Source organism: Haliotis asinina, chromosome 9 (genome assembly GCF_037392515.1).
Source record: "Haliotis asinina isolate JCU_RB_2024 chromosome 9, JCU_Hal_asi_v2, whole genome shotgun sequence".
NCBI classification, from domain to species: domain Eukaryota; kingdom Metazoa; phylum Mollusca; class Gastropoda; order Lepetellida; family Haliotidae; genus Haliotis; species Haliotis asinina.
In genome coordinates, this window is record NC_090288.1 from 26479172 (window position 1) to 26501587 (window position 22416).

The following is a 22416-nucleotide window of genomic DNA, read 5'->3' on the forward strand; positions in this document are numbered from 1 at the left end:
AAAGACTTCCACTGGTAGGCTAAAAATCACCGATCGCGGGCGACAAATCATATTTTGCCAGCGGACTGAGTGTCAGACTTAGCCGCTTAGTGAATACCAACATAAGTTTTTGACTTGGCTAAGTCAGTTTTATGAAACTTTAGCTTTATCTTCAGTCAAAACGTAGTTGTTTTATAATTACGGTCACAGTTTGTTTTTGTTTTGTGGGTTGTTTCTTAGGGGGATTTGGGAGGGGGTGTTTTTGCTGTGTTGGGGGTGGGGGTGGTTTGGGGTGGTGGATGTGAGGGGGTGTACACATTCGGTGCATATATGCCAGGTCTAGATTTCCTTGGACCATGGTGTGAATGTATATTTGTGTTGGCTTTGCTTTTGACTTTTTTTAAAGTCAACGAAGATTTTGTCTTTCGGAAATAACTTACGGTTAACTTTCCATAGAGAGAACGTACAGAAAACATTAGTTCATTTAGCTAATCCTAGATACATGCTATACTTGGGATTACACTTCCACAGTAAACTTGCACGGGTCCGGTATGAATACAGAATGCCAATAAGACGTTTGCCGTATTGGCCGTGTCAGATTTTAGAGGGGTGCACAAGGTACTTGATCTAAAGCATCGGTTGTCTCAGCTGCCCAGGTGGGCCAGACTGCTGAGTTTGGATCCCCAATAGGATTCAACCAGCAAAAGTACCAGAATCTGTACTTTACTGAATCCAAAATATAACGTATGTTACATCTGAGCACTTTCTGAATGGCATTGTGTATTCATAATCAGAGATATCTGCTTTAATTCTTTAAAAACTACTTACTATTGTTTAGATGAAAGAAATCCGGATTGATTGAAATATATAAACGTCGAAGATTAGTACAGATAGGATTACCTTCAAATGGTCATTGATGTTGTTGGGATCTCGGTTTTCCAAATCCAAATCCATTTTGTCACTGTAGCCTTGTCTAATTGTAACGTGCAGCCACGGGCTCTGCTACCAGTACTGTCTCAAAACTGAAGCGAGACAACCTGTTGTGGGATAAACACTATATATTATTTACTTAACCACGGGCTCTACAATGTCCAAATAATATGCCATATATGTCTAGCTTGCATTAAGGCACATGGTACTGTAGAGGGCACGTGATGTGTCTTCAGCAATAAAAATAAACCGTTTTGAAAGCGATGTATAGTGAAGCCTCGGGTAAGTGTTAGCTTCTACACAGAGCCATTCAGTGAGGAGTTTTATAGGGTCTGATCTCATTTCAATCAGACTTATTTGTGTGTCAGGCTGATACCACCCGACTACAGCTACCTTGAATATTACCCATCAAAATTCGATTTTAAAGAAACAATGTGGTGGCCTATCAAAAATAGCCCAAGTCTATTTGTTTTCTTCCAACACAGTGTCCAGCAACACCTACTCCGCCTCCAGGCAAATGTGTTCAATAACTGTTTTGGATGAGTCTCCTTGCTGAGTATCCTCTCACACCTCACAATGGTCTCTTATACAATTGTGAGTGTGCGCGCATGTGTTATGACTATTGGGTCGATACAAGAGTAATGTATTGAAGAAACATGTGTCGTTATACGTGCAGAAGGCTGTTCTTAAATCAAACAGACAGACAGACAGATTTTGTTTCAGTATAAGGCCACCTGCCAAAAAAACATTTATACATATGAACTAGATATACAGCATGCTTTAATTCTGATTTTGTTTTAATAAGACGTGATAATAGCGCAAATTCTGCAAAGTATTTTTTTCCAGTTGATTGTAGCAGAGCTTTTGGTATGCTCATGGTTGGATTTTGTAAATGGAATAAACAGATTTTAGATGTGTCTTCCTCAGTTCAGTGTATGATGGGCACTTCAGTCACACATGGAGTGTATGATGGGCACTTCAGTCACACATGGAGTTCGTCCTCCTTGACATAAATGTTCTTTTTCTTGCATCTCTTGGAAAATTGTTTCTTCCCTAGGAATATTGTTATGGTGGCCTAGTTCGATTCCTATTTTAAAGTTGGAACACCGGTATTTAGTTAATATTTTGCGTAGTTGAAAGTGTCAAATAAGCTTCAACGGTTAGAATAGATTTGAAATGTCTGTAGGTTGAACACTTACTGCTTGACTATAGAGAGGCGTGCCAGTCTTGAGTTAAAGTATCGTTTTGCCTTTGTGTCAAAGTTACTATGAAGATGCCTGCATTTCCCGCTGGATCCAGACTATTCCGAAGCCAAATTTATGTAGAACTGATTTTATGTCCGTAGTCCAAGTTTATTATTTATCATTTAGCCATAGATTATATCATGGGCATATATTTATGAATCACAATGAAGTAGTGATGATACCAATCGTTTGCCAAAATAGGAGGTGGAATCCTGCCCTAAAATGTTCTGTAGTTTTGGATCTATGCCTGGACATAATCTGTCACAACCCAAAGGCTGCGTCATAGCGATGACAACTTTAATGGTGTATTTAGATGACGTTTCCGATTTCGACAGGTGACAGAATTATCATTTAATGCAACGCCCCATTTTCTGTTTCTATGAAACACGTGAAGATCTGGATTAAAAGTTGACCTTCAGTAATCTCTGGCTGTCCTAAGCGTCGACTAACGAAATCGGATGGTCAAGCTCGCTGACTTGGTTGACCCATGTCATCGTATCCCAATTGTTTAGACCCATGTTCATGCTGTTTATCACTGAGTTGTCAGATCCAGACTCGATTATTCACAGACCGACGCCACATAGCTGGAATATTGTTAAATGCGGCGTAAAACTCACCCACTCACTCTACTTGTATGGTATGTATTTTCAGATGACACTGACATTGCATGTGTTTGTGAAGGATGCTCACCTTTTCACGAGCACCTGTCACTATTAATATTGAATATGTATTCATTTTCTACATGGATGTTGTCGCTTGTATTTAAAGCTCTGTAGTTGTAACTAAAATCATAGGTTTTTGTAGTCATTAGATTGTATGGTGAATCATATTAAGTCATTGTAAGCGGTATGCTGAAAATAATGGGGGAAGGCCTTAATAAATGAGTGAGTGAGTGAGTATTCTTGTACGCCGTTTTCTGTGATATTCCAACAATATCATGCCATGGCACATCAGAAAAGGGCTCCAGACATTATACCCATGTGGGGAATCGAACTCGAGACTTCAGCGTGACGAGTGAACGTTTCAACCTTTAAACTTCGCCACCGCCCACCTTAAAAAAGACTAAGAGGATTTTCATGAGTCCTTGAACATTCAATCAACTAAACTATCACACGTCTCTCATCATATTCACTTTTATAAACCATAAATTGCATTTATTTCGTCCTGATAGAATGAAAAGAAACAAGGAAAAGAAACAAGAAAAAGAAAACCAAACAAATAATCATATTGTATAAAAGACGGTTTATTGATCACAGTAATGCAAGCGCGAATATGTACACTATAATACTTTGTTCTCCCGAATATAAAATGTTGAGATCAAGTTCTTTGTACACAAATAAAGAAACCGGACCAGAATTATGTCCTTTGTACTTTCCAAAGCTGAAATATTAACAGACTGTCCTGAGTATCCGAGACGAAAGTCAGAAAAAGGATACCACGTTTAGAATTGGTTGGACAGTTTACTGGGCGTTTCTCCTGCCGTTATACGTGGAGATTCGTGTGCACACTCGGTAGTTCTTTCCGAAATAGTTCCATAGTTGACAGTATTAAGTATTCACATTAAAGCCAGTGTGTGTGCTAATGTCATCCAGCTCAGTCTTACATCGATTTTTCATGGTGTTAGAATGTCAGGAAAGCTCAAAATGATGTCAATGTGTTATTGTTTGACTTGTATCCTGCTGAAGATGGCACCACAGGACTCGCAGCATGGCGTCAGGCAGCAGTTGAGACAGATAGTATACACCTTCCTCATCATGATGCAGTTGATCTCGCAAGCTCTGATCTGGGGTGTGTACTGCCAGATGTGAGCACACGCAAGCATGGCATAACTCCAACCATAGTAGAGACCGTACAGAGGTCCACAAAGGGTCATCAGCATGTAGCAGCATTTGAAGGCGCAGTTGAAGCAGGTGTTGGTAAACTTCCAGCAACAGTCAATGCTGTGGGCACCTTCGGGCTCAGCCAAGACATCCTCAAACTGGACCTGTATTTTCAAGATTAGGAAGCGTTAGTTGAAACGCATTCAGTTGTCTGGCGTGTGAACTTTGCAGTAATTGGAATTTTCATCATATAGTGTATTTTAATCCCATGAAACGTGTTCAAATACTTAAATACGTATTGACGACGATTCATAAATGTTATGTATTTCTTTAAGATGTGTATATACCAAAGAAACAAATAAGGAAACACCACTTCACTCACTTCGTTTTGGTTTTTTTCTTTGTTTTTGTTTTTTTTTTTTTTTTGTTTGTTTTTTGTTGATGTTTTTTTGTTTTTGTTTTGTTGGTTGGTTGGGGGATTTTTTAGTATTTTTACTAAAGTGACTGTGATCACGAAAGCGCATGACCTACAAAAGGAGGGAGAAACAAGCCTGTACGACTCTGCTTCATAAGAAATAGCCCATTAAATAGTAATCGTATATCTTTTAACTTTGTCTTTATTTTCTAGCTTGCAAACACACGTATCGACAGTTTTGGGCTGCATTTTCACATTTGCGATTGAACATTGTCAAGTGTTCGTGTGTTCATGAGCTTCACACAAGATACTATCCATCCAGTAAGTATTAACATGACAATCATGTGTAATCAATTACGTACTCTTCTTAATTTTAGTAAGTAACTAAAGTAAGAAAAGATGATGATTTACCTTCAAATGGTCGTTGATATTGTTGGGATCTCGGTTCTCCAGATCGATATGAGATTGTTCTGCCATTTTTAATCAAGCTGACTTTGTTCAGGTGCTGTATGGTTCCTGCTACTCCCTTGAGCTTAACAGCCAAAGTGTCTTAACTCTCAATGTGGGCTCCTATATGTATATGTTTACATAGTTACAGGATCATACACTCACTTTAAGGTAATTGGCCTAGTGCGGTCATGTGATCCACTGCCATAAACACGGCATGTCCCTAGGAGTTACCCATATTTTCGGGCATTGAATTCTCAGTGTTAGTCCTTTTATTGGTGACGATGGTTGCTGCGGTGCCTCATAAATAGACTCATTCACTTTCCACGCTGAATTGCTATTTTATTGAAGACACTTGTGTGGACCTTTGAATAAATCTGACAGTTCCCATTGTGCCTATACGAATTGGTTTTCAACACATCGACTGCATTATGGTTTTGTGAGGACTCTGTTCCAGCTCAAGTGTATCCACTATACATATTGATTAATAGGGTCTCACCCATTTCATCGAACAGTGTGTGTGTGTGAGGGGGGGGGGGGGGGTGAATCAAGTGAATCTGATCTCCTGACGGTTTTATAAACGACGTTTTGTAACATTTTCATCTAGTAAATGATTTTTCGCAAAGTTCATGACCAGTGGTTTGATTGCTCTTTTTCTACAGTCTTGATCTAATTATAGCCATCCAGATGAGTGAACGAGTTGAGGTTTACACCTATTTGAATTAACATATATCAGAGCTAATAGGTTGGCTACATGAAGTTATGCAGACGGAGATTATCATTACTTACGCTGGCGAAAACCACGATTACTGGTATACTGATAGTACACCAAAGAGATAATAGTTACAAAAACCTGTCCACTTCCTCTCTGCAAAATGTAGAGTGTACAATTAAGACTACCATCAAAGGGTGTGTTTGTGACTCATTATCAGATGGTGATTAAGGTAGATGTTTACGAATAGGTCAGCCTATGCTGAGCCACGGGTGGCATTCATCATAAGCAAATACAAAGCCTAGACAGTTTTCCACCTGGAAATACAAGAAGCATATGGGAGAGGTCAAAATAGGAAATTCCATCGAACATTTGTGTTTTCATTGTCTCCAAATTTGGAAATTCTCTCCACACGTCATATATCAATCGTATTGATTCATAAACAACTGAAAAACAGACACTTACATCTGATCATCTCGACCGCACATCCCCATGTGGTCTGAAAAGGATTAGTGTAGACTGGTTGCTTCTATTATAACTGAATTTGTGATTACATTTATATTTTTGTTGTCACTATTTTTAATAATAATCGAACACGTTCTTTGCACCACGATTGCATATGACTCTGACTCAAAAAATGTTTGATCGAGGTTACAACAAGTCTTCAATAAACCTTTCAGAACCTTTGATGATTGACATGTTGATTACTTTTCTTTATTGGACGCATCTGTGGCAAACATTACATCCGATGTAGTTCACTTTTGACTTCTACCGTGCTTCCCGATTTTTCCATATTCACAATTGACTCGCCTTTGTCTATGTTGTGACAGGTGGCATCGATGAGACAACTCCTTACCCTTTTGGACACGTGGTATCATCACTATTCGAATATGTCAATCTCTGGAATGTCTAGTCTAGACTCGAATATTCACAGGTACATACAACTATATTAATACTGAGTGAGAACATAAAGAAACATATTTCTTATGGGCGTGGAAAATGTTTTGTCGCTGTTATTACCAGTCGTCTAAGACACCACACTTCATTGGATAACTGTGTACTAGGAACACTAAAGGTACTTATGTGCATTGCTTTCGATTCCGGCTCATCTCAGTTATGTTTTAACTATGTGAGCGTTGGGTTTTCAGCACAGGGATAAACGGGTAATTCCTGAATCAAGTCAAAGTTTTGAATGATAAAGCACTGAAAGATTTAAGGCATATAACTTCTATACTGTAAACTGCAGCGCATAAGATCTTTGCATCTTTCTACGACATGGAAACTCCCAAAGAAATCCTTCATTAATGGAATCAAAACTATCATTAAACAAAGCATTGCATAACACAATAATATGTATTCGTTGCAGAAGTTCCTCTAGAACTATTAAGTACAATAATAGATTCTTCTTACTACATACATAACAAGTGAGCCTAAGTATACAGTCGTATACACTTCAGCAAATGAAGTTTGTTCTTGATGGCAGAACACGGTATGTCTCACTATTGCCTTGTGATCAAGAGAACAGACGCTGTGAAATTTGTTATAAAAGTGACAGGGTATATACATCAATTTATGCTTTACTTTGTTAAAGAATGTCATCGTAGTTCGTGTATTTATTTCTAATTACTTAATTCCCATTCACAGAAATGTAGGCACGAGTCAGTGTTATTGCTTGACTTGTATCCTGCTGAAGATGGCACCACAGGACTCGCAGCATGGCGTCAGGCAGCAGTTGAGGCAGATGGTATACACCTTCCTCATCATGATGCAGTTGATCTCGCAAGCTCTGATCTGGGGTGTGTATTGCCAGATGTGAGCACACGCAAGCATGGCATAACTCCAACCATAGTAGAGACCGTACAGAGGTCCACAAAGGGTCATCAGCATGTAGCAGCATTTGAAGGCGCAGTTGAAGCAGGTGTTGGTAAACTTCCAGCAACAGTCAATGCTGTGCGCACCTTCGGGCTCAGCCAAGACATCCTCAAATTGGACCTATGGAGCGAAAATTGTAAACGTTAGATTTTCTGATATATGAACTCCACTTTACATGTGAACTGCACTTCTGCACACCTTGTTTATTTTCTGCAATACTGGCAGTACATTTTAGACAGAGAATATCTGATCATCTGTTGATCATCTATCTGTGTGCCATCTCAATACAATGTCATGATATGTCATTTGAGCACAATGAAATATTTCATACTTCTTATGTATTTCAATTATAATTTTGATATTTCTCAACTAAGCCACATCCAGAAATATTCCTGGTGTACGACCGCTGCTTGTAAACAAAGGAATCTGTATATACATCATCATGTTCAGTCGCCAAACAGGCCTTTAAGTGATTGGTTTTGCTCAAATTATTCACACATATAGTATTAAAAAGCACGTTTTAGTAGGATAAGATTTCGCTTACACTTCACGACAATTATATTTCTGAACAAATTTGGTTTTAGGCCTTCACTAGCTATACTGCAGTAGAGAGAACCCCAGAAAAGTTTATAAGACTCGTCTATCTAATCCCAGTTACGTTTACGTAATAGCCAGTCCTTCATGTATGTGCTCTTGGTGAATTTCTATCACTAAGACGTGGGTAATCGATATAAATATGTACCAGCTTTTGATTAGGAAACAAATGTCTATCACTGAATCTTGATATGACGACTTCAAAGTACTACCGGGGATTTGCGTTTTACAATCGATCATAAAAGGGTTGGGGAAAGTATAATGAATAAGATTTTACCTTCAAGTGGTCATTGATGTTGTTAGGATCTCGGTTCTCCAAATCGATGTCTGATTCCATTTGTTTTGGCATTTTGGAGAACTTTGTTTACAGGTGTTACCTGGGGGAAAGGTTAGGCTGCCAACCGACTGTCCGAAAAGATGTGTTGATACTTTGACAGGATTTCTATCTTGTACGTGTTTACATAGTAACAGGGTCATTCAATGCCTTAACCTCAGAATCAGATAATGGTCGTTCATTGGCCAGGTGGTCACGCTGTTTACCAATGAATATATATCCTTTGTTCCCAGTACGTTTCAGACTTTGCAGGATGTATGGGTGTAGGTCTTGCTCCAGTGGGTGATTTCGCCCTTGCTTTTACACGGCCGTTCACTCCTTGCCAAATAGCTAGTGTATTGAAATCACTTGGTCGTCTTTTGAATACACCTGACAGATCCTACTGTGCTTACCGTAATTGATTATTCCGGACATATTTAGCCTCTCATGGAAATGTTCACATATGGTTTAATGAATCTAAACCAGCATTCCCTATGACTGCTTGAGGTAGTTGATTTACTGACATTGCTTTGATTGAATCACACCAGAAAACGGAAATTATAGCGGCAAGTCAATAAAGTAATAAAACCTAAATCAAGGAATCAATAGTCTGATATTCTGATGAGAGTATCATTCATGCTCTTGGATATATTATAGGTCTGTACACTTCCTTAGTTTCATTGCGTAACGTGATAAATATCCACCTGATCACATATCATGAGTTTACAAACTATGTGATCTAGTTAACATTTGGATAGTGTTAGAAACACATATCTAGATATTTATTTCGTTATTGAATTTACACTGTACACACAGATGAAAAGCGACATTCAACTTAAATACAAACGTTTTGCACGTCTTCTTCGTTTGTGTCGATATATCTGCATTGAAAACGGGAAAGAAATTCCGTAAATTTGCACTCACGACACATGGATGTGTTATGATATTAACCTTACTCACTGAGTGAAGACATTTACTTTCCTGAAACTGGACAAGGAACCGTGGTATAACTATATTGAACATATGTTTGACTTTACTTCAACTTCTTTTCATTGAACTTTCAGTGCACTGGACCCGTGAACATCAGGGTTAGAATGGATCTTCAGTAACCCATGCCTGTCGTGAGAGGTAAGTAACGGGATCGGGTGGTCAGTCTAGCTGATTGTCTATCACAGATCGATGCTCATACTGCTGATCACTGCATTGTCTGGTGAAGACTTGTTTATATACAGACCGCCGCCATGATCTGGAATATTTTTGAGTGCGGCGTTAAACAACAAACCAACCAACCAACTTTCTGGGTGTTGATTACGATTTGGGTTAAACTCTGAAATCAAAATCCTACGTTTGACTTGTAGACGAACAAGATCATAATTCTGTCATTTTTTTTTATTTTTTTTTTTTAAAGCTTAACAAGAAAGTACACTGCCATGAAACTGAATAGTGGTTATTCGAGAGCATCATACAATGTCAAAACCTTTTTAACCAAGGTTAGTATGCGTTTCTATGTTGATGCGTAACTAATCTTTAGAGGTTGGTTTGTTTGTTTTTTTCTTTAGAACGTTGTAAACTATGAAGCCGAGTCAGTTCACGTTTGTGCGAAAACCTGATCACTAGTGATTCACATATCCACCTCCTGATAATCATTCATTTAGTTATGCTTTTGGCAGTGATCCCTTATATGAAAGTGAAGGAGCTTTTGTCGCTTTTCTTCTTCTTCTTCTTCGTGTTTGTGTGTATGTGTGTGCGCTTGTGAGTGCGTGTGCGCGGTCGCTCGCTCTTTTTCGCTCGCCTCATAATTTGACTAACATAGTGCCGATGAGACGTTGAATCTGTCTCCCATGTCATGAAATAGGAAACGAAACATTTCCCTACTATAGGAGGGATAGTACTAGTGTCACATAAATACTTTTGAATAAACACGTGAAATTCATCCGTGAGTAAATCACACCACTACTTCAGTATTCAGAGCGAAAGGCGACAACATCTGTTATACCCGTGAGAAATAGAGCCCGTCTCTCTCTCTCTCTCTCTCTCTGTCTCTCTCTCTCTCTATCTCTATCTATCTATCTATCTATCTAACTATCTGTCTCTCCCACCATTACAACAGGATACTAACGTCAATATCAACAAATATTTCAAGTTCAGAACCACATTCAAAAGAATAAATGCCTGTATATATGGTTGAATATATTCCCATTTTACTGAAGCCGCCACAGGGCATCCATGACTAGCTTCCCGCCGTATTGTGGAAAGACGGGTGGTTGTGGCACTTCCTGGGCTGTTGCTTTCAAACAAATTACACGACGTCGTACAGATCTTCATCAAATATTCAATTGAAAACAGAGTAAGGGTTTTACAAAAGACGGTTTATTGATCCAAATTCTGGACATGAATATGTACAATACAATATATCATATGTCCAGTGTACACATATAAAGACGTTGGACGTGACACTTGGGTCATGTGTTTCTTCGGTAAGTATAATATACACTCGTGACTACATACAAATGCCTTTGTAGATCATGTCATGGTAGTTTAGACAGTCGGAAAGGGGAGATTCAAGCTTCCTCTCCAATATATCACCGAAAGACATGTTGACGATGTTCGATGCCTCAACATCACTGTTTGCCTTCGGATTCTCCCAGAATCCAGTTGTTCATTGTGTCCCGGATATCTATTGCAAGGGTACTAGACTCATCGGAATTAAATGACAGTAATACTTTACGATGGGTAAGAATGGCCTGACAGTTTTTTATACTCTCTGTCTTATTGTTTGACTTGTATCCTGCTGAAGAAGGCACCGCAAGACTCACAGAACGGCGTCAGACAGCAGTTGAGGCAGATGGTGTACACCTTCCTCATCATGACACAGTTGATCTCACAAGCCTTAATCTGGGGTGTATACTGCCAAATGTGAGCACAAGCAAGCATAGCATAACTCCAACCATAGTAGAGACCGTACAGAGGCCCACAAAGGGTCAGCAGCATGTAGCAGCATTTGAAGGCGCAGTTGAAGCAGGTGTTGGTAAACTTCCAGCAACAGTCAATGCTGTGCGCACCTTCGGGCTCAGCCAAGACATCCTCAAACTGGACCTATGGAAAGTGGAAACGTTAGAGGAAACGCATTTTCATGTTATATGGATAAGTTGCTTCATATTGGTTAATGAAATGTTCTTAAGATGCAGTAATGCGTAATTGTGCAGAAATATGACATTGTGTTATTCGCCCATGAAGTTTCACAATCATAAGTTGGTAAATTTTGTTTGCTTGACAACATATCGTGCAAAACGCATAATGTTATCCAATACATACTCGAATATATTTTTGTAAACACTGCCATTCATCGTTTTAGAATCGACATAGCGTATAGATGTAAAATTATAGTAGAAACAATACTACTATATGACATCACATAGTGAGGAAGCAGGAAGTGGCAGAAATTTCACTTTGAATGTCTTATGTCAAAATTTACAAGGCAAGAGAGAAAAGTACCTCACACTGTCTCACGATGATTGATAGATGAGTGGCACATATGGTACAATATTGTTTACCAAATTGATCCGACAATTAGCTTAAAAGGACATATGCTGCAATGCTGAAATACACACACACACACACACACACACACACACACACACACACACACACACACACACACACACACACACATGCTGCGATGCACCTCAATCCATGCAAACGTCGTACGAGGCGACTAATGAGATAGGGTGGTCAGGTTCACTGACTTGGTTAACGCATGTCATATTATCACAATAGCGTAGACCGAACTTCATGATGTCGATCACAGGATCTTCTGGTGGAATTATTTACATACCACCGCCATAAAGCCAGAAAACTGTTGTTTGTACGACTTCCTATGGCAAACAAACAAAGCAAAAACTGTACCTTCAAATGGTCATTGATGTTGTTGGGATCTCGGTTATCGAAATCAATGGTTGACTGTTCACCCATTTTGATATCAGGTAACTGGAAATACTGGAGAACAACCAAACCAGCTGCTTGCTGAGACTACTGTCAAAGGCACATTGTATCCGTGTCTGTCTCAGCGGCCATTATATACATGTTTGCGTGGTTACGGAGAAACATTGACGATTAATTCCAGAGTCAGTCAATGACCGGACTCCATTGGTCGAACTGGATCACGTGCCTCATGGATAAAATCGTTAGGGATTTCTAACACTTCATTTTCGGTAACTTGGATCTTTATTATGGTAGCTCTAGGGACGGCGAAGGATATTTCTTTAGATTCAAATCTACATACAATCAATCTCATCATAAAACCTCTATATTATTGAAGCATTTCTATGCGGATCTAAATGAATGGGGAAATTTGTTGTTCTGGTACGTTGGGCGCTTTCTGTCTCAGACAACGGGCTATAGTCAGGTCGGGCTTTCATTGCAGCTGAACAAAACCTACATTGAAAATGATTTGGTGACACGGGTCATTTAAGTATTGCTCATTTTGTTGGTAGTGTCCGGGACAGAAAATATATACGAAAGCATGTTCATCGGACTGATATCGGCACTGTCTTAACGATACTGTCCATTTCCACCAATGGTTACCTATACAAAAGGCTAAATAAAATGCGAATATGCATTTGAGGAAATTTCGCATTTAAACCACACAACGGGAAAAGAAACCTTTCCTTGACCGGAAAAATGTGGAGTTCAAATTTACCGGCTACGAAGATATTTGTTTTGAATTGTCAGCATCATGTTGCGAAAAGACGTTATAGCCAAATTACTGACACATTCAGATGTGACAAGGTCTGGACCAAAAACAATCCAGTGATTGATATCATGACCACCAGTTTTCAATGGTATGAACATGCAAAATCAAAGCGATAAACATTAAAGGTAATCTCATCAGAGGATCATTGTTATTGCGTTCATGCTGATTAGGCGATCGTGATAGATCGACTTCAAAACGTATCAGATACTTGTGTGTATTCCAAGGAAACCTTTCACAATACTCCGCAACTGTTATGCTTTAGTATTAGCTTGTACAGGAAATACATTTGTTAATTATCACATAGCGACTGACTGGATGAAGTCTCTATCTTAACTTAGAATTTTGGAACTCTATAATTTCATTTGAACGTCATGTGTAATATGCGTTAACGTACCCGTATCTCCAAGTTCAGGTTCTGTAAATCTACTTTGTAATTACAGTATTAAAACTGACAATCAGCTAAGTTGGTTGTACTTCATAGCCTCTCTTTCCAATCTGTTCCAATGCATGTGTTTGTAGTCATGCACAGTACACAAAGTCCACAATATGTCAGATCCTGTCTCACATACATGTTTCCATGAATGAAATGTAGAACTGAAATTGTAAGTTGAAATAATATTTTCAAACTGTGTCATCATTTTATTTTTTTTATTTTTATTTTTTTTTTTTTTTTTTTTTTTTTGATAATCAAACGTATTTCAAATGTATGAACCATCTTTATGTGTATCTATTTGCACACAGGCTACACTGTCTGAAAGACACAAATGATACAAATGTTGATACCATTATAAGTGTGGAAGCCTAAAAGCATTTGAGACTGTTTTGCAGATATAAAGTTGATTCTCATTACATAGTGAATGTACATTTCATAACAACAGGTGATATGTTCAATACAACTTACCTACACAACTGGAAGAAATGCTTGGTCAACTGCTGCTGTCTAACTGGGGCAATATGTGACCTTGTCGCCATGTAATTAGGGTTATTGTTCATGGGTAGACTAATCCAGATGAAACAACGATAAGTGACTGAGAAGCACATGTTTGCACAGCCTGGTTTACACTCTGCTCGCACGCCCAGGACGGAGCATGAAAGACGCTACGTTAATCCATCTCTTTTTCTGATGGGAACAGAATATATTTAAAGAATGACAAATACGTTGGTGTTTTTCTCATCAAAGGATGTGGTTAGATGTTTTACTCTCCATAAGGCACTGAATAGCCATTTTGGTTGTTGATCGAATCTATCTCAACAAGGGTAGAACAATTCATGCTCAATAATCAGTTGCATATGACACATGAAATAGCTCAAACTTGAGAACCTAATGTGAAGTACCCACGAAAGAATATCGGATGCAAGGAACTAGACAAGAATACATTCTTAACATACAGGACCAATATTTACACCATAAGAACAAAGCACAAAGCTAGGACAGTTAACGAACACTAGAAAAGCAGGTATTTCATTGAAAAGTCGCCTTTAGATGCTGAGCAGATGTGATCAACTGTAAGCGTTCATAACGTCAATGTGTCATTGATAGAAAATATTATAACTACATATCGAGGATACAATATATGTCATATTTGGGATTTCACTTTCTTGGTAAAGAACAAATTTTGGTTGAGTCCCATCCGAGATTCGAATCCGCACCCTCAGAGTCAGGCACCTAACCGCCAGCACACAAAGTGGCTGATCAGTGAGAATGACTTTTTGAGACAATCATGTATACTTTCTTCTTCCGGTCAGTTTAGTAACTGTTCTGCTGTCCTTCGCGGACAGATTTTAAGATATATAAATTATTTAAATATTACCCTTCTTAGTAATGATATGACTAAAATATTGCCAAAGTGACAATAATTTTTAAATCACCCACATTGCTGGCGGTAAACAAATGCAAACAAACAACGGGTGAAAAATCGTCGAAAGCCCTAATGATTTCTCCGCTCTTACCTCCAGTGCAATATATTATCAGACTGGCAATTCATGGTCGATATAGTGACACTACTTGAGGAATAATCACATAATTTAGACTGACAGAACTAGTTACACGTAACTTTTTTGTTAATAGGTCTTGGCCTCAGTTCAGACGAGAGTGGAACAGGTTTCCGCAGGAAGTAAATGGTTGAACATACATTCTGTCCAGGCGCCATCGGTTGAAGGGTTGTAGATGTTCTCGTGTAAGGTCTTTATATGAGTGCAGATTAGACTAACAACTAGTCTCTGAACTGAAAATATTTTACTCACAAGAAAAAACAGTTCATAGTTAAACAGAAAAATTAAAATATTTTAAAATGGAGCTTTGAGACTTTCTTCATTTTCAGAAACTGTGGAAATCTAGACTTTCTACAGTATATATACTTGCATCCTCTTTCTTGGATATGTTTGTTTCAAGGTCTGTGCATATTCACAGCGGGTTTTCTTCACAGATGAGTGCATATATTTGAAGGTACGACGGAACTTAATGCGAAAATCACTGAAAACAACATAGGCGATTTTGGTTAGAATTGGTCTTCAGCAACCAATGCTTGCTATAAAATGCGGGTGGTCAGGGTCGCATACTTTGTTAACAAGTGTCATTGTGCCCCAAATGCATAGATCGATGCTCATGACAATGATCACCGAATTCAACACATCGCCGCCGTATAGCTGGAATATTGCGGCGTCAGCTGCGGCAAAGTGTCAGATATCGCCTCTCCAGAAAAACGAGAGACACCATGTCCAAATCGTCTGTGACGCGAATATTTGATTATTGTTATCATATCTGTGATAACTGTACGAATGATCAAACGCTTTTTCTTGAACAGTTACATCTAGACGCACTTCGTACAACATGCTGCGCAGTTCATGACACGAACCCTCACAGGTTAAACGAAGTCTAAACATAAGACGCGACATTAAACTAATAAAGTTTTATAAGATGAACAGACTATCTTTCTACTATATCTGATTTAATTTCTCGTTTTGTGCATCCAGTACTTGTGTGAGTTGTTTGGATGATATATGTACTAGCGAGGTGTTGATATAAGCAAAGTTCTGCTTGTCTACCAAACCAGACTCTTTACGAATAAAAGTATGTTTAAACCATAACAAGCAAACGATTCAAGATGAAACCACATTTGTCCCTCGTGGATGTATAGTAACTAACCACCCCAGTAGTAAAACATAACTAGACTGTAATGGCAAGCCTGTCTTGTCCTGTCCCTGAGACGCATGGTCGAAACCTTGTCCGCAGGCGTCAACAACCGAACTTTATCATTTTAGGATATTTATACAGCGCATGTATCCAGGCAACTAGTACATGCCCAAGGTGCTGGTATTTTTCTCTCATTACTCCCTGAGGATCATACAGCTCTTGCAGCCACAAGGCGCACAATGTTAATGCTGCTTTCCCATCCTTAGTAGCTACCCATTCTCAATTGGGTGGACTGGGACACATAGTCACAGCGCTTTGTCCACGTTGTACTGCACGTTGCTGTACCCACAAATGGTTGTTTGCACGTATTCATCTGGTCATATATCGACGGATTTTTCGGTTCTCTTAAGTGCACAGGGTTGTGTACTATACACTAAGGGTTGTTGCAACACTGAAAGTGTCTGCACACAAAGATGACTCCAGAGTTTTCACACCCGGTCACAGTTGGGCTCGATCCCGACATCTCAAACTCGCTGGATTACTAGCCTGACATCTTATCCACCCACCATGCCCCTTTAGCAAGGCGCCTCAAGAGGAGCAGGAAAGATTCACTCAGATTGTAATTGTAAGATTGATTCGGACTGTGTCATTAACTGTTGTGTACAAACGACTATTTCACCGGCTTCATTGTTTGGTCCATTTCATAAGGTTTTATCGACACTCCTGTCGCCTTTTTTGTACCACACGATATACCATCAACATGTTTTTGTCGCCTTATATTTGATTCACCATCTTCTCACCATTCATTAACTGTTCATAAGTCTTTGTATTAATGCATGTATGTTTGTGCCTGCGATCGTGTGTGCGTATTTTTACATGCTGTGAAATTGTAATACATGGTTTGGATTCGACTCTAACAAATTAAAGACTCACTCAGGTTCATGGTACGTCTTTTATTTGATTCTGTTTGAAAAAAATGATAATGCAGTTTTATGCTGTTGTTTCGGTCTTTATGTGTTTTTTCGGACTTTAAGTTTCCTTCAACATTGTGTATGCCGCCCTTCCCCGCACCCACCGCCACCACCAACAACCCCACCCCACCACCATCCCATACTTTTTCCCGACAACACACATTCATTTCTATAAGGATTTTACTTGTGTACAGCACGTTGTTTACATATCTAATAATAATACTTTTGTAAAGTCAAATCAGCTACCAAACGACAATTGAATAATTATACATAGTCATTTGGATTACACACAACATTTTCTATGTTCGACCTGATACAAATGTGATTGTCGAGACAAACAATAGAGCAGATTCTAACAAGTAACATATGTACACACTGGGTTCCAACGGGTTCAGGTCAGGTATTACTGGGGAGACAGAAGTCCAGAAGTAGAGAATATGCCCTTCCATTTTCGTTCAAAGGGAACCTGAGCATGCACATGCAACGTCGCTCCTGAGGCTGAAGGTTATTTGTTGGCGACGGCTATTTTACTGAAACACAGACCACATGCTTCACAGACTGGAGCCAGACAACAGTTGATGATGGAGCCGAAGAATTTCTGGTAGCATCCAAGATAACTGCTGAACATCCGGAGGCAGGGCGTGAACTGCCAGATGTGTTGGAAGGACATCATGGCGAACTCGCATCCCCAACAGAGAGCCAAGGGAATAGCACAAATGAAGGTGAGGAATGTATAACAACAGCTCTTGCAGCAGTTGAAGCATTTATAGGAGTTACGCCAGACGCAATCTGCACTGTGGGCTCCCTCGGGTTCACCGATAACATCCTCGAACATCACCTGCAAGCAAGAGAAATAATATCTTGGAGTTTATGACACATAATATTCATGGTATTATCAAACACACATAGGCATTCATAGGTATCATCTTGTTTGTCCAAATGTCTTTCTATGTAAAGTACGTTGTTGTTGTTATACGTTCTTTTCGACTGAGTAGCTGTGATTGCAAATTATGGAACATGTGTTAATTTCCAACGCACAGATACGGGCATGATCTAAATGTACGTAGTTAGATCACAAAAACCTGATTCAGCTAAAGCGTTTGTCGAAAGAACACTATGGGAGCAAGCACTTGACTTTAGAAAATATTTGGACATGGCTGTCCTGAAGTAGACACTATAACACTATAACTTCCCACTGTTCCGTAAAGCTTGGACATCAAGAATCACTTTACAGTGATTATGTACTGATTCGCACTGTTGGTATTTACAAAGCTTCTCTCCTATCAGACACTATAACATAGCTGTAGGGCGACCTTTTCTAGAAGTGAAATTGTGTAGTAGAGTCAGTATACAGAGTAAGCTCCCCTGTTTCGAATCTAATCGGCGCAATTGGACAGAAGATCGGGTTACGTTCTCCACTTCCGAATGAGGCGCTCGACACCTGGGCGAAAACACATTGCCGGGAATATGTGGCATAGGTACAACACTTTGTCCCAAATTGAATATATCAAAGTACCTGAAGACATCGATTACATTTCCACAGGATGGACAAGCATCATCATTCTTCGAGATGTTTGCTCCACTTGAGCGATGCCGAATTATCTTGAATGGTACCACAATTAGGTTCTGTATGTCTCAGATCCGTAACAACGACGGTGAAGCACGCCACTGATGTAGACGTGAAGCAGTCTGGTATGAAGCCGTCACCAAAGAGATTATGCATCACTAAAGACAATGCATCACTAAAGGCAATGCATCACTAAAGGCAATGCATCACTAAAGGCAATGCATCACTAAAGACAATGCATCACTAAAGGCAATGCATCACTAAAGACAATGCATCACTAAAGGCAATGACACCGTCTCTAAAGCTTGCCAAGTCACATCATCGGTGATTATACAATGCCATTTAGAAAGTGGACAAATGTAACATATGTCATATTTGGGATTACACGGGCACACAACGTCAGCCACCTAAGCCGCTCAGGCCTCTCGGACAGGCGTTTTTTTCTGTGACGTTTTTCTTCGTGGAGAAAGAACTGCTTGACTTGGGAACTATCAATAACACATGTTGCTTCTAATGATGGTCTGGGGGATAAAAGTGCTCATTCCGTTCCTAGGACGACAGTGTGTTCGTATAGCTGTTCAACAGCTCCAGTGGTCTATATCTCTCTATGCCACTCTGTGAGTGTGGATGTGTTGAAGGCTGCTTTCAGCAATATTTCAGCAATATTCTAGCATTATAACGTCGGAGAGCACCAGGAACGGGCTTCACGTATTGTACCAATGGGGGAAATCGAACCTGGGGAATCGAACCTGGGTGTTCGGCGTGACAAGCAAACGATTTCACCACTAGGCTACCCCACCGTGAAAGAAGTTGTTCACCCCTTTGCAGCTTCTAAAAACTCATTTCACTCCGAAATGTGCACATTGTCACAACTTATGACTGAGCAGTGTGTTCATCCTCAGGTGCACGTATAGTAAATGACAATATGTCTTGTTGAGAAGTGTCAAGCTGTTTTCATCCTAAATCCGAACATTCGTTAATGTGTGTTCTGATTCAACCCCGTTCTTGTTCTGATCACCTCAGTCTTACGCTTCCTTTTACTAATGTCTCAGAACATTTGGTCAACCGATGACTGCTGTGATGTTTGTGTGAAGTGGTGGAAATATCATCGAGAAAATAATAATACAATAACCCTCTATTTGATTACAGCATTCCTTGGTTCTGACCGGCTTTATCCCCAGGATGTGAGGCCGATGGCTGATTTGACTGATTACACGTCATTAGGAACAGTTTTTAGTTGAGTTGGCATATATATCATAGAGTACGTATGTATAATGCGTACATCCTTATCATACAAACCTTTAACAGACAAAAATATTCAAATATCCAAAATGTGTATCCATCTGCAAATAACATTTTTACAGAAAATCAATTTCTATCGTTTTCTTTTTGTAATTATTGACACTTTCACATCGTATACACTTCATATTAATTTCCACTTGATACAAATGATATATTTCATTTAATACATACCTTCAGGTGGTCATTGAGGTTGTTGGGGTCCCTATTCATCATGTCCAGGTCGGCCATATTGGTTGAGATCTATGACCAGGTAAATTGCCCTGTGTTGACTTGTTGGTCCTGTTGAAACTCAACCGTTTGTCTCAGGACTGGTCCTTAAATGTGACCAACGAAAAATATTCTCCGCGGTTGCCAAGCAGCGACATCTCAAGTTCATGAGTAACTGTGAAAAAGTGTATACCCTTCACCACGTCACGTAACCCGTTTCAAACCTGAATTGACTCGTTTTAGTTCAAAGTTGAATGCATTATTATTCAAGGATAATGTAAATATGCCCATCGAAAGACGTAAGTGCGTTTCGTTAAATTCTTATTGGCAGTATCCTGTTTACTATATGCATTATGTCAATACGGGTGGTTTGTAAACAATATCCCACGTTGCCCCTCCATACTGTGTGACGGTTACCCTGTAGATGTTTCTGGGCGAGGGTGATTTGACAGATAAGGTCCTCCCACAGAGAAAGAACAGGGTGAAGACTAATCACATGGTTCAGATGTTGGAACAGTCGTTATTCCTGTCGTAATTTTACGTATCACACTGACAGCTTTTTGTTTGTGTTAAGTCGTTGTGAACGGGTGACTTCTCTGAGGGAAAGTTTTACACTGGGCATATGTTATGGTCACTGACATGACTGAGCTTGCACACTGGAGACTGATACCATTGCATATAGCTATTCTTCTCTAATCTTACTTTTGCCACATGTACAAGACATCACACACATGAAACAACCGATCACGACTGTACGACGAAACGGCACATAAGCTTCGAAATTATACTTATTATTTCACTGAAGTAGTGTTCCATCCACGTCATGGCCTGCTTGCTTTGGTTTGGTTGTTGTTTAACGCCGCGTTCAGCAGTATACTAGCTATAGGCCCTTAAATAATCTGGGTCTGGGCTAAACAATCCAGTGATCAACAGCATGAGCATCGATCTAAGCAGCTGGGATACAGTGACATATTTCAGACAAGTCAGCGAGCCTCCCATCGAATTCCCTTAGTCGTCTCTAACAAGCATGGGTCTAGCCGAGTTATGATCTACCTGAAGTTAACGCTGTCTACAAATTAGATCAGTGTGTCCTGGCGTTCAAAAAACTTATGATCACCTTTATCTTCTGTTTGATCTCATAAGATGCATTTGGTCGTACAGTGATGGGTAAATAGATGTGAAGATTGTGTATGTAAGTAGAAGTGAAGATTGGGTACAATCGGAAAATTGACAGAGCCTACTTTTACTCCAGCAGCTGAACCATGGATCACCCTGTTCGTGTACTTTAGAGGCGTTGACATGTTTTCTAAATAGGAAATCCTCAAATATGACAGCTAAATAAAAGTGGGGTACTTTGACATCAAATCCCGACCTGACTTGTACAGATGTCCTAAGGAGGTACACTCTAAAGCGCTTCGCTAGTATCTTTAAACCGACCATGAGATGTCTGTGAGTGCGTGTTGGGGGTTAGGGGTAGGATGTGTGGTAAGAAGGAGGATCTAAGGTGCGGATGAAAATACGGAAGAAAGTATCAGACAGTGCAGTCAATGTTGGCGGGCATCCAAGTTTGACAGACGCCATAGTTCGGTTACTTAAAGGATTGATTGTCATGTGGCCTAACTTAATGGCATATTGTTCATAATGGCAACCGCTGGTTTGTCTAGTTCAGACTGTAGTGAAGTGGGTTGAAAATTCTGCTCTGATTCAAGGACATTCACTGATTCTACAGACTTTGAATAAAATCGTGGATTTGAAGATAGGATCATTGAATCACTCACTGTATTTCTACATCCTCCGATGTGTGTGAGTGTGAATGTGTGTGTGAATGTGTGTGAGAGTGTGTGGGGTGTGTGTGAGAGAGTGTGTGTGTGTGAGTGTGTGTGTGAGTATGTGAGTGTGTGTGAGTATGTGTGTAAGTGTGTATGTGTGTGTATGTTTTAGTGACGTCATCAAAGACAGCAAGACATATTCAGTCTGCCAGCACAGGGTTCCTAATAAGTACTGCACAACTGTCACTTAAAATGCTGGTAATAATGACTGCAAATAGTAAAATATAGCTTACAGTATAAAATTACAGCATGCCTTTTCTGAAAATATATTGGAATTTATATTAAACGTTCATTTGCTTTTCTCAGTTTTAATGCCAATACACAATAC

The 22416-nt window shown here is 39.5% G+C and overlaps 4 protein-coding genes across 4 annotated transcripts; all 4 read right to left on the reverse strand.

The window, feature by feature from the left end:
- Positions 1-3375: 3375 nt before the first annotated feature.
- LOC137296264 (caveolin-1-like) lies at positions 3376-4962 on the reverse strand. The gene is made up of 2 exons (XM_067828016.1): positions 4800-4962; positions 3376-4137 (listed from the first exon to the last, which is right to left on the reverse strand). Exons 1-2 carry the CDS (start codon positions 4863-4865, stop codon positions 3811-3813), a joined length of 393 nt encoding a protein of 130 aa, XP_067684117.1. The 5' UTR covers positions 4866-4962; the 3' UTR covers positions 3376-3810.
- Positions 4963-7212: 2250 nt separating this feature from the next.
- LOC137296265 (caveolin-1-like) lies at positions 7213-8362 on the reverse strand. The gene is made up of 2 exons (XM_067828017.1): positions 8291-8362; positions 7213-7539 (listed from the first exon to the last, which is right to left on the reverse strand). Exons 1-2 carry the CDS (start codon positions 8360-8362, stop codon positions 7213-7215), a joined length of 399 nt encoding a protein of 132 aa, XP_067684118.1.
- Positions 8363-10996: 2634 nt separating this feature from the next.
- Positions 10997-12389, reverse strand: LOC137296338 (caveolin-3-like). Its single transcript, XM_067828111.1, has 2 exons — positions 12233-12389; positions 10997-11422 (listed from the first exon to the last, which is right to left on the reverse strand). Exons 1-2 carry the CDS (start codon positions 12296-12298, stop codon positions 11096-11098), a joined length of 393 nt encoding a protein of 130 aa, XP_067684212.1. The 5' UTR covers positions 12299-12389; the 3' UTR covers positions 10997-11095.
- Positions 12390-17675: 5286 nt separating this feature from the next.
- Positions 17676-20280, reverse strand: LOC137296516 (caveolin-1-like). The gene is made up of 2 exons (XM_067828317.1): positions 20224-20280; positions 17676-18021 (listed from the first exon to the last, which is right to left on the reverse strand). Exons 1-2 carry the CDS (start codon positions 20278-20280, stop codon positions 17689-17691), a joined length of 390 nt encoding a protein of 129 aa, XP_067684418.1. The 3' UTR covers positions 17676-17688.
- Positions 20281-22416: the final 2136 nt, after the last annotated feature.

Bases quoted from the DNA above. Each gene is read 5' to 3' on its own strand.
- LOC137296264 (XM_067828016.1), bottom strand. From the start codon at position 4,865: ATGGCAGAACAATCTCATATCGATCTGGAGAACCGAGATCCCAACAAT. The intron at 4,138-4,799 runs GTAAATCATCAT...TTGAAAATACAG, and splicing joins ATATCAACGACCATTTGAAG to GTCCAGTTTGAGGATGTCTT.
- LOC137296265 (XM_067828017.1), bottom strand. From the start codon at position 8,362: ATGCCAAAACAAATGGAATCAGACATCGATTTGGAGAACCGAGATCCT. The intron at 7,540-8,290 runs GTAAAATCTTAT...TTCGCTCCATAG, and splicing joins ACATCAATGACCACTTGAAG to GTCCAATTTGAGGATGTCTT.
- LOC137296338 (XM_067828111.1), bottom strand. From the start codon at position 12,298: ATGGGTGAACAGTCAACCATTGATTTCGATAACCGAGATCCCAACAAC. The intron at 11,423-12,232 runs GTACAGTTTTTG...CACTTTCCATAG, and splicing joins ACATCAATGACCATTTGAAG to GTCCAGTTTGAGGATGTCTT.
- LOC137296516 (XM_067828317.1), bottom strand. From the start codon at position 20,280: ATGGCCGACCTGGACATGATGAATAGGGACCCCAACAACCTCAATGAC. The intron at 18,022-20,223 runs GTATGTATTAAA...TCTTGCTTGCAG, and splicing joins ACCTCAATGACCACCTGAAG to GTGATGTTCGAGGATGTTAT.